This window comes from Megalobrama amblycephala, linkage group LG13 (genome assembly GCF_018812025.1).
Source record: "Megalobrama amblycephala isolate DHTTF-2021 linkage group LG13, ASM1881202v1, whole genome shotgun sequence".
Lineage (NCBI taxonomy): Eukaryota > Metazoa > Chordata > Actinopteri > Cypriniformes > Xenocyprididae > Megalobrama > Megalobrama amblycephala.
Window position 1 is genome coordinate 20,682,305 of NC_063056.1, and position 14,459 is coordinate 20,696,763.

General features: G+C 36.9%; 1 protein-coding gene across 1 annotated transcript in view; it reads left to right on the top strand.

Annotated features, from left to right (window-relative positions):
• The window catches only part of eif3ea (eukaryotic translation initiation factor 3, subunit E, a), a 50,736-nt gene that overhangs the window by 2,813 nt on the left and 33,464 nt on the right, over window positions 1-14,459 (top strand). Inside the window, exons 4-5 of the mRNA XM_048152092.1 lie at window positions 9,593-9,635; window positions 11,770-11,874. Coding sequence (XP_048008049.1) covers window positions 9,593-9,635; window positions 11,770-11,874 — 148 coding nt within the window. The remainder of the gene's footprint in view (window positions 1-9,592; window positions 9,636-11,769; window positions 11,875-14,459) is intronic.

The window sequence follows — 14,459 nt, forward strand, 5'->3', positions numbered from 1 at the left end:
AATCACCAAGGACCGCAGTTTCAGCCAAAGATTTTCTTTACTGTTCTTCTGAAGGAAAAAAACATCATTTTTGTATGGTCAGAGTAAATTAACAGCAAATTTTCATTTTTGGGTAAAGTATCCATTTAATAAAAGGGTTTGTCTCTGTATCTGCATATCTAAATATCTGCAGACATTAGCTGTTTGTGAGATGTTCCTTTTAATACATCTGTCTAGATTGTGATCGCTGCTTTCATTTAAGTTCCTTGTCTGAGTCTTTAGAAAATGTAATTCTCTTTTAGGAAATTGATTTTTTTTTTTTTTTTTTTTTAAACTATACTATGAATGCAAAAAGCATTACTTGACAGTTAGACCAAAAGATTGTTGTTTTAAACAATCTGTGTATAATAATATTATTATTATTAATATAATTAATTTATTACTGTTTTTGCTTTGTCAGTGCTTTTGAATTTCAGTTCATTCATTCAGTCAGTCAAGCAATGCTCTTTTGAGGCTCATTCATGTATATTCAGACATGTTTGGCCATTTTTTTTGGATGTACCAATGAGGTATTTAGTACACACTTTAGACTGTACTGTGGTTGTCTTTAAATTAAAATTGAAATTGTCATCTCTTGGAAAAAAATCAAAGAATTTTAATATTATTTTCTGCTGGTACTTAGCCATTGAGGAATCTCTGGTAATGAGCAAGCAGACAGTGCTGCCAAAGAAGCATTATACAGAACCATAAAATGCTTTATACCTTTCACAGATATGAGAACATTAAGTGCATACACCAAAAATAAATGGCATTTGGAATGGGATCAGGGCTTAAACAACAAATTACATGAAATAAATCTTGATGTTGGGGAAAAAACATATATTCCATTTAAATAATGGCTGGGATCAGGTCATTTACACACGATGCCGGATCGGACATTCAAGACTCGCACGTAATTTTTACTATCAGGAGAACTCACCAAAGTGTTCATCTGGTCAGAATCCACTGTCCATTTAAACAGATTTTGCTGGACTGTAATACTTCTACCCCTTTGAGAATCTTTTTTTTATTCTGTTGGTACAAGGTTTTTAACCATGTAAATCCAAATGTATTCTTATTTATTTATTTATTTTTAAATAATCTTAAACATCTTATTTAGATTTATTTTTGAATAACTAAACCTGGCTCTTGCCATGGACATAGCCACAGAAGCTGGAATGGGGTTAAAGGAAGAAAAGAAAGAAAGAAATTAAAATTGATCTTTCTGTACTTTACAATACATTCGTGTAGACATTTACATGTCTGTGGTTTTTACTGGAAGAAGACTGTGGAGAATCGTTTAATGTTATGACAGTAGATTAGTCATTGTCTATTCCAAGCAACAGCTGAGATGGTACTTTAGTTATTTTGTTGTTCATCTAATGCAAGTTGAACAGTGTTCAATTGCACATTTGAGACAAGACAGTCCTCAGGGATGTGGGATGAAGCCCTGCTCGATGCTAGACGATACTCCAAACAGAACATTTGTGGCTCTTTTTCTGGATGGTCTGGCTTAAGTGCCTTTTAATTAAGTGGATGGCAGAGCATCAGCAGGCATTTGCAATCACAATCGTTTCGCATTTGATTGAAATTGCCATGTGGATGAGTATATGGTTTCACTCTGCAAATTTCAGAAGCGCAGAATGTTAGAGCATCCTGTGGTGAGTTTCACAGAGGCTCCTTTTCGATTTCTGTGATGCTGACTTTGCCGTAATTAAAATATTTTGGTTAAACTCGGTCCTCCATCTAATGCTTGCTTTTCTTTGATGGATGTGCCTCATTTTTAGCCGCCGGCCAATCTAGATGTTTTAGGTTTAGATAAGTGGTGTATTAGGGATTAGAGATGTTTTTACTTAATTAAAAGAAGGTTGTTGCACTGATCACTGGAGGCAGTGTAGATATTCTCAAATAGTTGTCTCCATTAGCAGTTGGAGGGATTTTCTGGATTAGAGACAGTGGATTCTTGTTGATTATGTTGGATTGAAAAGACATTGTTCTGCTCACAATCAGTCGCCATCAAACCTAGACAGAAGAGACTGCAATAGCAATGACTTAGTGACTGATTTAGCCACTATATTTGAGAGAATTTAGACCTGATCATGAGACCTTTATAGCCTTGAAATGTCAAAGAGTTTAAATATTTGAATCTTTGCCTATCCTCTATACCAGGGATTCCCTTTTTTGTCAGCCGAACCTTTTTGGCCTAAAATGTTTACTTGAAGTACTCCTTGACAAGTTAATATTTTAATAAATTAACAACACATTCACATGTTCATGGTTCTCTGATGTTCATTAATGGCCATATTTGGTCATATATGGCGAAGTGTTTTATTTTTATTTTAAACTTTAAAATTGTATTTTATTTTTTATTTTTTATGATTTAAGTAATAATTAGCATTTCATTAACTCATACAGTGTCTTCATTAACCCAGCCAAATCTTGCAAAATATGCTGTTAATACAAATAATTTACAAATAAAATGGCAAATCATAATACAATGACATGTAGCTTTCAGTTGTTTCCTAAATAATATTAATTTGAGTAAATATTCAAAAACGGTAATAAATAAAGATTGAGTTTTTTTTGTCAATATTGTTTGGTTATTAATGAAATAATTTACATTTACAGATTAATTTACATTTATTACTGTAAATATGGGTGCTGTGAATCTTAGTAGTTTTATCCCTAGTGCAGTTTTATGCTTTTGTGGGTATATTAAACTAAACCTAGTTACAAACTAGATTTTTGGTATCGTGTATCTGCTCTGCAGAAAATGAGTATTGGAAGCACTCCAGATATTTCAGTATCCAAAAATCGATATTTATGGCTACATTGCACTTAGTTTATTTTTTCAGATGGCTTTTTAAAAGGCTACAATTGAAAAGTGTATATATTATACAGTCATGTGAAAAAGTTAGGACACCCTATTGAATTCCATGGTCTTCCATATCAGGACATAATAAAAAATCATCTAGTGCTTGGCAGGTCTTAATTTTTGGAAAATAAAACCTCAGATGAACAACAACACATGACATATCACGCCATGACATTATTTATTTAGTGAAAAATAAAGCCACGGTATTAAAACCATGGGTAACAAAGTTAGGGCACCCTTTGATTCAACTGCCTGTAGATCCAATTTTAAAGGGTTAGTTCACCCAAAAATGAAAATTATGTCATTAATGACTCACCCTCATGTCGTTCCAAACCTGTAAGACTTCCGTTCATCTTCGGAACACAGTTTAAGATATTTTAGATTTAGTCCGAGAGCTTTCTGTCCCTCCATTGAAAGTGTATGTACGGTAAACTGTCCATGTCCAGAAAGGTAATAAAAATATCATCAAAGTAGTCCATGTGACATCAGTGGGTTAGTTAGAAGTTTTTGAAGCATCGAAAATACATTTTGGTCCAAAAATAACAAAAACTACGACTTTATTCAGCATTGTCTTCTCTTCCGGAATCCTTTCCATTCAATTGATTCCATTGAACTGATTCCATTGAATCTTTTCATCTGTCGGCATTGGTAATGCACTTTTACGTCGTCGTTTTTGGCGATTAGGACATCCGCGACATGCACACTTATGCACCATTTTAAAAAATATAGCAATACCAAAATACAAACAATGTAGAATAGCTTGAATACAGCGTGCGTCTCCCTCAGACTGTAAACGAAGCTCGGGCGCACCGGATAACACGTCAGCAGCGTCTTACGTCAGCAGCGTCACTGCGGAGTCGTGAACCCGGATTGACAACAGACCCAGAAGAAAATACAATGCTGAATAAACGACATGAATTTAATTTTAATTTTAATTTGGAACGACATGAGGGTGAGTCATTAATGACATAATTTTCATTTTTGGGTGAACTAACCCTTTAATATCAATAACTTGTAATTTCTTTAAAGATAGAAAAAAGAATAGCAGCTAAGGAGCAACCAACAACTGACATCGCCTCAATATACAGCCACTTTGGTAGTGTATCCCTCAAATTATCGGCAGCTTGATCGCTAATTCGCCAGAACATCATAGCCCTTGCATTAGCAGCCCAGTTAACAGAATAATCAGAAAAAGAGCCAAAAACCTCAAGTGATTCCATTAAAAGTGGCAAAGCAGGAGAAGGATCACTCAAATATAAAAGCAGGTCGTCTGCATATAACGACGGCTTAACCTCAGTATGACCGTATGACATACCCCTGATCTCAGAATGATTACGAAGACTGATGGCCAGGGGTTCTAAAGCTAGATCAAATAACAGTGGGCTTAAACAACAGCCCTGTCGTGTACCACGCTTAAGAGGAAAAAAATAAGACCTTTCCGAATTAGTAAGTATTGCAGATTTGGGGGAAGAATAAAGCATTTTTATCAATAGTTTAAAATTCTCACCAAAGCCAAACCGATCCAGGACAGAAAACATATAACTCCATTCAATATGGTTGAAGGCCTTTTCGGCATCTAAAGAAAGAACAGCTGCCTTGGAATTCTTACTCTGATTACTATACAAAATATTTAACAGGCGACGTGAATTAAAAAAAGAAAATCTTCCTGGGACGAAGCCAGTTTGAGATATAATATGTCTTCCCGCAGGGTCAGACACCATGGAGTGCATTCGAAAAGGAATTGATTTCCAAAAAAGTATAGCCACACCTCTAGCTTTAGAGGAAAAAGTGGCTTGATAAACTTGCGAAATCCAATTTGCCCTAAGTCGCATCTGTTCATTGGGTCTAATATGGGTTTCCTGAAGGAAAATAATGTCAGCCGACAGTGAATTTAAATGTGAAAAAATTTTTCCCCTCTTACCTTAGCCAAAAAGAAGATCAGAAATTATGAAAAACACACAAGGAGTTCTCCGGAGTACACAAGTTCTCTGCCACACAAATAGTCAGTAATCAGAATCCACAGTGAAAGTTAACAGAATGTTCCAAAAATAGTCCACTTCCATTACCAAGCTGAGTTAAAGCATACTTAGAGGCTACGCTGAGTCATTCGACAAGTTATCCACAAACTTCTTGGCCTCTACCGGAGATTTGAAAGACAGAGCTTGCAACCGTTGTAATGCATTTGCTGGAAAACGCAGGGACCATTTCAACCCAGCCTCCCGCAGAGCTTTCGTTACCGAACTAAATGCACGTCACCGCGCTGTCATCTCCGGTGTATAATCAGGGAAGATATGAATCCCTTTATATTCCAGAGGAAACTTATCCCAGCTCAGGCGGAGGATTAAGTCTTTATCCCGATCATTGTGGATCCATGCGTTAATGGTGCGAAGTTTCTCTGGCCTTCAGACGGCTTGGGTAACAGCGCCCGATGAGCTTGGTCAATCTTCACAGGTTTGGGGAAGTTGTCTTGGCCAAAAAGTTCGATAATCAAGTCGGAAATGAACACTGAAGGGTGCCCCCGCTCCTCACATTCGCTTATTCCCACAAATTTGAGATTCAGCCTTCGAGAGGGTCCTTCCAAGTCGTTCAGTTTAGCCCGGAGATATTTGTTTTCCACACATAAGTATTCTCACACCTTTTCGAACTCTCCAAGGTGTAAATCAGTACCTTTCAGGGCACCTTCTATCTCCACCATTTTTTTGTTTAACGCCAGCCTGTTCTAACTGCAGGTTGACCAGCGTAGCATCCAACGTTTCCAAGCGAGCACTTAATGCTGTCATTTTGTCCTCTATCAGCTTTTTTAAATCATCCCTTGGGCACCAATTGCGGCAAGTATCGCATTCACATTTCCCCGTGAGATAGGATCCCCTGGGTTGGCGTCCTCCTTAGTTGCAACAGTTTTTGAAGATTTCTTAGACGCCATTTTTCTGACAGAACAAGTCTGCGAAGTAACGGAAATCGCCCTTAATGCACTTAAATTTCCCTAAATATCCAAAACAACTTACTAAAGTTGACTATCAATTAGTCATTATCGACCGTGAAGTGGATTGACGGTACTTTACTTACAAAAATATTCAAAATAAAATGTCAGTGGAGAGGAGCTCAGAAAAAGGCGGCTACTCCATGATATAGTCGCCTATATATATTACAAGGTTTGCTCAAATTTAATATTTGGGGTTAAGGGTTTGTTGAAATTTGCTTGCCATAGCAATCATTGCTAATTTTAACAGTTGACTTAAAATCACATTTTTCTGTAGCTGTTTTGCATCTTTTTATGTCTCTGTTCTCTGTCTTTTGGCCCCTGCAGGTAGAGGCAGTAGCTGAGGCCACGATCTGCACTTAGTTATTGTTTAATTGCTGGCTTTGACTAGCGTTAATACAGAACCGTGCCTCCATATATTTTATCAGGCTACCGATGTGTGTTTGTGGTGTCTCTAAAGTGAGAAATCTCAGTAGGTGGTATTGCCTTCCCTAGACATTTTTAAACACCAGTTTGCATTTCGTTTCTCCAAAACATGCTTTTATCACAGTTTAGGATTAAGTCTGTGGCCTTAGAACCAGGCACAGTCTTAATTAACCAACTCAAATGGATGTCTGCTCTTCATTAACGAGCGACTTTGAAGTTTACTTGTTCGATCTGAATATTTCGGGTTTCGGGGGGCGTTTTTCTGTGTCTGGTGTTTCACAGGCCGAGACGACCACGAGGAAGTGCGGATCAGGACTCGTCTTTATTTGTTCTTTTATTTGTTAATAGCTGCTTGTTTGCAACATGCTTCTTTTAAAAGACGTCAGTCGGATGTTTACTGGGTCAACTCTCTGACAATGTCGCTTACGGGGCGGATGCTGTAAGCAGGTGATATCATGTTTGGAAATCTGTCAGGACCATTGTTCAGGAGTGTTAGGACATATGGAGTGGCGATGGATCTTTTCTTTAACAGACTGAGCGTGATGGATGGATGAGCTGCGCTGAATGGCTGAGGGCCGAGTTATCTCGCAGTTCCCTCAGCACCAATGCATTGACCTCCATGGTGAAACCTGCCCTGTCTGTTCCTCATTTCAACCCAGACGGGAGGTGGTGAGAGCTGACGGAGTAAAGATGTAATGTCCTCCTCAGCAGACAGATAAACGTGGACTGACTGTTAGTTTTTGGAGATACTAGGTGAGAGCTGAGGAGGTTGGACGAATGCAGAAATGCTCAGTAAGGACTGTGTCCTAATCAAGACAAAAAATTTGAAAAGGGCAATCTCTATATTTGTCTATATCATCAAAAAATGTGTTGTTTCCAAAACTGCATGACTTTATTTCTTTCGTCAATCAAAAAAGGAGACTTTAAGAATGTTCACACTGCTCTTTTCCATATAGTGACAGTGAATTGGGGATTAGGTAGAGCTACACGATTAATTGAAATATTAATAATAATAATTATTATTATTATATAGTCATATTGATATAATCACAGAAATGTTGTGTAAATTATGTGGCCCTACAAACAAGCAAATCAAACCTGGAGTTAAATTTTTTTTTTTAAAAAATCAAAATCACAATTTTTATTTTATTTTATTTTTTGTCAGTTTTCATCAATCATGCAGTTCTAGGACTGGGGCAGTTATGCTCCAAAAAACGTACGTTTCTTTATGATGTACAAAAATGCATCATAAAATCATCATAAAAGTAGTCCATATGACTTGTGGGTCTATATTCCAAGTCTTCTGAAGCCATACAAAAACTTTGTGTGAAGAACAGACTGAAATGTGAGTCATTTTTGGTTGGACTATTCCTTGTTTCCTGATGTTCTTACATAGAGCGAGATTTTAGACTAATGAGATTTCACAAAGGGTGAGGCTCGCCAGCACAACGGCACAGAAATATAAATCAGACAATTGCAGAAATGTACTGTTGCTGTTTGTGGTTGTGTCTGCTTAAGTCATTAAAATCTGATTTACATAGAAGAGATAGGTAGGTTTTTGCACTTATCACTGGTTAGGATGCGGCGTAAGGGAGGTGGCTTGTCTCCACCCAGAGTCCCAGCATCTGTCAGATGATAGTATAATGGAACAGAAGCAGTTCTGCAGGAGAATGCCTTTATAAACAGCCTTTGAACCTCCCCACAAATAAAATAAACGTGCAATTCTGTCTGGAGCACACAGTGACGCATGGCTTCGTTTGCCGAATTCTTTAGAGGCCGGCCACATTTGGCGGAGGTGGTCGTGCGGTAAGCTTGGTTACCAGCCCCCTGTGCTGAGCATTTTGACAAAACTAAAATGATACGCACAAGTTGCAGTAGATTCTTACTCCATCTCACCTGAGGAGACGACACAATGTGTTTGTTGTTCATTACCTTATTCTTTCTTTAATTAGTGCCGTTTCCTACGTGGTGTTACTTACTAGGCTCATATTTGGGCTCATTGGTTTTTCTAAACCCCAGTATTAAAGGTCATTGTGTAATTCATCCCACAATGTTTGTTTTTACGGATATGAATGATACCTCAAATCACGAGGCTGGTTTAAAAATGTCTGCTATTATAAGTAATCAGACTTACTATAGTATTTTTGCCTGGTAGACATTGGCAAAAAACGTGATAAACTTTTATTGAAGAGAACCATGAGTCATATCTAGTGTAGGGATGTGACGGTGAGGAAATTTCCCCACCAGTTAATCGTCGTGTGACAACATCAGTAATACCGGGATCACTGAGGTGGTGTTGTAGGGACTTGCGGTTTGTGTCCACTGGTGCAGAGCAAGCATTTTCAATTAATTCCTTTGGAAGTTGAGTTTCCATAGGAATTAATTGAAAATGCTCGCTTTGCTAGTGAACACGCACCATTATGAATGCCCGTACGGCCATGCACATTTTTCTTTCACTTTTGAATTTGCGGAAATTCAGGGCGCGGCAATTGCTTGAATGAAAAATGCTCTTAATGAAAAACACAACAACAAAACAGTACAATGACAAACTCCCTTTCGCTTTGAAACCAAATCTGCCGCCATCGTCTTGTCAGTCAAGAGTGAGGTGAAATGGGCGAAGTGAGGTGAAATCTAACTCCTGCTGCTGATCTGTGCTGAAAATCTTGTTCGGCCACATGCTCAAATGAGCAGACGTGTTTGGTTTTTAATGTAGTGGCTGTCCTCTAACTGAACTAAATGATTTTTTATTACTATAAAAAAAAAAATCATTGAACACTGGTAACGCCGACTATCGCAGCAAGCCTAATCTAGAAATCACATTTTCTTCAGAAAGTGTGACATTTTTTCGAATTTTCTTGTAGTTTTCCAACTTTCTTCCAAATTTATTTATTTATTTTTTTTGGAGACTTATGTAAAGAAGAGTCAAGAAATGAAGGGAAGAGAGAAGGAAAACAGGGTTAGGAAATTTATTGTTCCAGTTTCGAACTTGTTGCCCTTGTCATCAACGTGTCAGAGTGCATACTACTAAGCTGTAGCTTCAAACTTTCTCTCTTAGTTTTTGGGGGGTGTTTATTTTATTTTTATTTTATATTTTATATATAATTTTTTTTATTAAATTAAAATCGATTTTATACTTTATTTTACATTTATATTTTATTATCTATTTTTTTTGGAATTGAAATGTAGGAATTCCATAAAATATAGTGATTTTATTTAATATGATTATTTATACCTTTTAAAAATAAGTGTATTTCATCCACTCTTGCTCACCAAAAAATGTTTCTGTGTTCCAGGGATGGGCGTATGCTGTTTGACTATCTGGCTGACAAGCATGGTGTAAGTACTTCTGCTGACTCTTCCACCCTTCTGAGAAGTTCTCATGACTCCTCTATGAACCCAGTGTTGTTTTGGGGGGCCAACGGGAGGGGTGGCCCTGAGCAGCGAGACATTAAATGACTTCCCAAAACCTTAAGTCATTTTCGGGGATTTTATGGCTTGCAGAAATTTCTGTGGACATTTACATTCTGTGGCGAATTGTTAAGAATAAACGGAACAGCTCGGGACCCGTGGGTATGGCCTCAAGAATGCTGGGGATTCTATATTTGACTTGACGGCACTCCCACCCCAGCATCCTGAGACTGACCTGAGGCCTGTCCTCAGTGCACCTTCACTGCACAGGCTACTCCGTCTTTACGACACGATCCTCGCCTTAACAACCCTCTCGTCGCCGCCCCCAGGAAGGCCCCTGTAGCCTTAACGACATCCGCACCAGAGCTCTAGTTTACTGTGAGCACACAAACACACAGACATAAACTAGACACACAATGAGCTCCCTGTTCTAAAACGCCCTGGTTTCCCGAGCATGTTCTATCGAACTGTCCGTCAAACTGCTGGTACTCTCTGGTCATCGCTGTTAGCTGAAATTGAGGATCGTATTTGAGACAGATAATCTTGAGGTCACGTAGGTTCACATGTAAACAGTTTCCTGAAGACTTACAATAGCTATGTTTCCATCCACCTATTTTTATGTGCAGTTTGGGATATTGCATAGAAAAACGCTGAATGGAAATGCCAAAATGCACATAAAAAAATTAAATTACTCGACCGAATATATTCCTGCTGCAGCAACTTCCATTTTTCTTAGTGATATTTAGCGCCAGTTTAACAGGAAGTGATGATATTATTATCTTCGGCTCACTGGATGGAAACTGTGCTTTATTCGCAAATGTTTTATGCAACATTCCAGTTAAATTCACAATTTTGGATGGAAACGTAGCTAATGATGATGTACAAATAGTTTGTCTGTACTCACTAGAAATGAATATTGCAAAAATACTGCACCAAGTACCAAAATCACAGACAATCAGAACATATTTGATGTTTAAAGAAGCTTATTTGATTTTTAAAGTAATAAACATGTTGTGCCTAATACCTAGCAAGATGCATGTTGTCATGCTGGTTTCGAGAGCTTTGTTTGAGGGGAAGATTTTTACCAAATTATTATGAATTTTTTTCAAAGGGGGAATTCACTGAGAAATAATTGAGCCCAGTGATAGTTCCATTGATTTGCATGAGCTAACATGCATTTTTTTTCTTTTCTTTTTTTGAGGGGGGGGGGTGATAAATTCAGTTTGCGAATAAATAAAAAAGTGATTTTTATAAGATTATTTAAACCTTTTTTATTTTTAGAAGTGTTGAAATAATTTAAGTAGCTTATCCAGCATTTTCTTCATATGGCAGAAATTTTATTAATGTCAATCTTCATTACAATTGCACATAAATAGATACACATTTTGTGTATTTAATCATGCACAAGCAGTGCTTCAGTGAATGGAGAAAAAATGATTAAAATCATATACATAAAAAGAATAAATACTCAAAATATATTTCACTTAAATTAACAGATAAAAAAAAAGAAAACTGTGCGACAAGTAGTAGGCTATTTGCTGAGTTTTGGTTAATTTTGTGACTCGCTCCAAAAACAAGTTCACGGAAAGGAAACCAAGAAGTCAGAAAGTGCATCCTGTTTGTTTTCTTTATTTTACAAGAGCACAGTGTTTTGTTTATAGTGTAAGTGTAAACAAATAAAAGTAAACCCTACAGTTTCGAATGATGTCTTACTCTTTTCTGTATGACCCTGTATGACAAGTATTTTAAGTTATTTCCACTGTTATAAGGAAACAATTCAAGTGATCGCGCAGATGCCTTATATATATTATATAACATAAAATTTTCTAGCAATCCTAACTTGACACTGCAGTCTTTTCATTATCAAAATAAAATACAGTCAACCAAACAACAAAACAAGTTACACTGCTCAATTACTGGTAGGCCTATACATTATTGTGTATTATATGTATTCTTTACATCATTTAATTGGTTAAAAGTCTTACTGTCGGTGAACTGTTAACCAGTTAATTATGAGCATCCCCACTTTGCGTTTTTGTTTAATGTCTGTCTTTCCTTGCAGTTCCGGCAGGAGTATTTGGACACCCTGTACCGATACGCCAAGTTCCAGTATGAGTGTGGGAACTACTCAGGTGCAGCGGAGTACCTCTATTTCTTCAGAGTCCTGGTATGTGTCTTACCACACCCCTGTCTTTAACAGATGACAGAGTTGTGTTTTCTAGCATTCTCCTCTGGGACGTTCCCAGTGGGGCAATTTTCAAGAGCTTCTTTTCATCACGACACTCTTTCATTTTCTCTTTCGCAAATTGATGCCATTAAATGCATTCTTGTTTAATAAGTTCTTGTCTAATGGACAAACAGTTTTATTTTGATGGAGAGTTCCCCCGTGAGTGTTAATTGAGCCAGACGGTTGCCCAATTGAGATTTTGAATTATTGTCTCTGCTTAATATGGTTCTGCTTTTTTAGTACGAGACTCTGCCAAATCCCGTGAGTTATGAGCATTACGCATGCACTTAATGTTGTGTTTTTCTAAATGACGCAGATGAAAAGTAGACATGGCTCGCTCACAGGTAGATTTTCTCAAATTAGAATCCAAATCCTTTTATCATGAAATATTGTGTCATTTATTCATTGCTCCACAAAACAGGCAATGTTTTTTTGCACTTGAGGCAATCCGAAGAACTAAAAGCTCCTGATCTGTAATTACTTCTGAAAAGTGCCATCCCATGGCTTGTTAAATTCCTTGCATGTCTTGAGTGCTGAAAAGAACCTCTTCAAGGACTTGGTTAGGAGTTGTTTCAGGGCTGTGTTTAGTGGCAGACTTCATAAGCTTATGGGTTTATGGGCAGTACTACTCCCCATAGATGATTGGTGGGGATTTTGTGGCCTAATCACTCTTGGTTTGACAGGATTCCCCAGTTTTTGCAAGGGTTAAAGGTTACACAGCTTGCACCATATAATCCCAAGACACCAAAAAAAAAAAAAGGCTTTTCAACAGAAGATGACTAGAATTTGTGTTCTTCCAACAGTCAAACCATTTTGAGTCTTTTATTGATCCAAAATCTCATTGGATAACAGTATACTAAGGCCACATTCACAATGCAGTTTAAATGAAGCCCAGATTTTTTTTTTTTTTTTTTTTTTTACTCCTCCTTGTTTTTGAATTACATTTGTGAAAAGCAAAATAAATATATATATAATTTGATAATTTTGCACTGATAAGGGTCAACACAAACTACGAAAACATATTTTATCACATAAACAGTTTATACATAGAAAAAACTTCATCAAAATTCATCAAAATATCAAAATATCCATATTCATCAAAATATCCACCATTAGCAGCCATCTGACCTAAACTGGGTTCTAATTGGTTCATTGTATTCTAAACTTAATTGGCAATCAATTGTTGAAGCTATTAAGGTGTGTTGACCCAAAAATCTTTTACAAACCTCTTGTCGTTCGACACCCGTAAGACCTGCGTTCATCTTCGGAACACAAATTAAGATATTTTTTGATAAAATCCGATGGCTCAGTGAGGCCTGTATTGACAGCAAGATAATTAACACTTTCAGATGTATTTAAATATATTTAAAACAGTTCATGTGACTACAGTGGTTCAACCTTAATCAGGGTATCCGCGGGTCCTTAAAAAGTCTTAAAAAGTCTTAAATATATTTTTCCTAATAAAAGGCCTTAAAAAGTCTTAAAATGTCTTAAATTCAGATTGGATAGGTCTTAAATATTTTTCGTTGCAATGCCGCAAAAATGTTTTATGGATGTTTTGTTTTCTAATACACCTCCGACTGAATGGTCCAGCGCTGCGCGGCGCCATCTGCAGGACAAAGCTCAGCAAAGATGTAGGAATATCTGATCTGTACACGGATACACATTTTTAAATAAATATGCTGTAGCAGAGCTACTGCAAGTGAATTTCAGTGCTGGAAATCCATATATCCTTTGCTGAAACAAACTCGACATGGAGAGCGCAGCTCATGGTTTCTTAGTAACGGCAGACGCTACCGCAGCGCCCGAGCGCTTTGGAAAGGAGAAAGCGGCGCCGACGCGTTTTCCATGCGTTTTTAGACGCGACATATGAACGGTCCCTAAAAGAGTTCAAATGGTTCAACGCACCAAATGCGAGTAGAATCAGCGCTGAAACGCGTTCGGTAACTTTTTTTATGAATGGTGGTGAGAATTTAATATATAATTTGCAACGGCTGTGATGTAATTATATAAATAATAGTCTGACGCGCTGCATGCTTGCTGTAACAGTGGTGTTTTCATTTTCGATTAACTGTAAATGCTCCTTTGTTTGTGACATTTAAATTTGCATTTGGGAACGCAATATTCGTCATTTGAATCGTTTTTAATTCGGTTGTTTACAAAGAGAAGTTTCAGTGTCACATGATTCTACGGAAATGCTGATTTGCTGCTCAAGAAACATTCACTATTTATATTATCAATGTTAAAATGCAGTTTTACTGCTTAAAATTGTTGTGGGAATCCAATTTAAACATTTGTGGTAAGATTTAAAAAATAGAAAAATTAATATTTTAATTCGTCATACTTTAAAGTGATAAAGTGAGTGAAGAGTGAAGACATTTAAAATGTTACAGAATATTTCTATTTAATAAATACTTAAATAATATATTTGATAAATACATGTAATATAATTTCAAATAAATGCTGTTCATTGAACTTCCTATTTTTCAAAGAAAACTAACAAATATCACCATTTGGACAAAAAT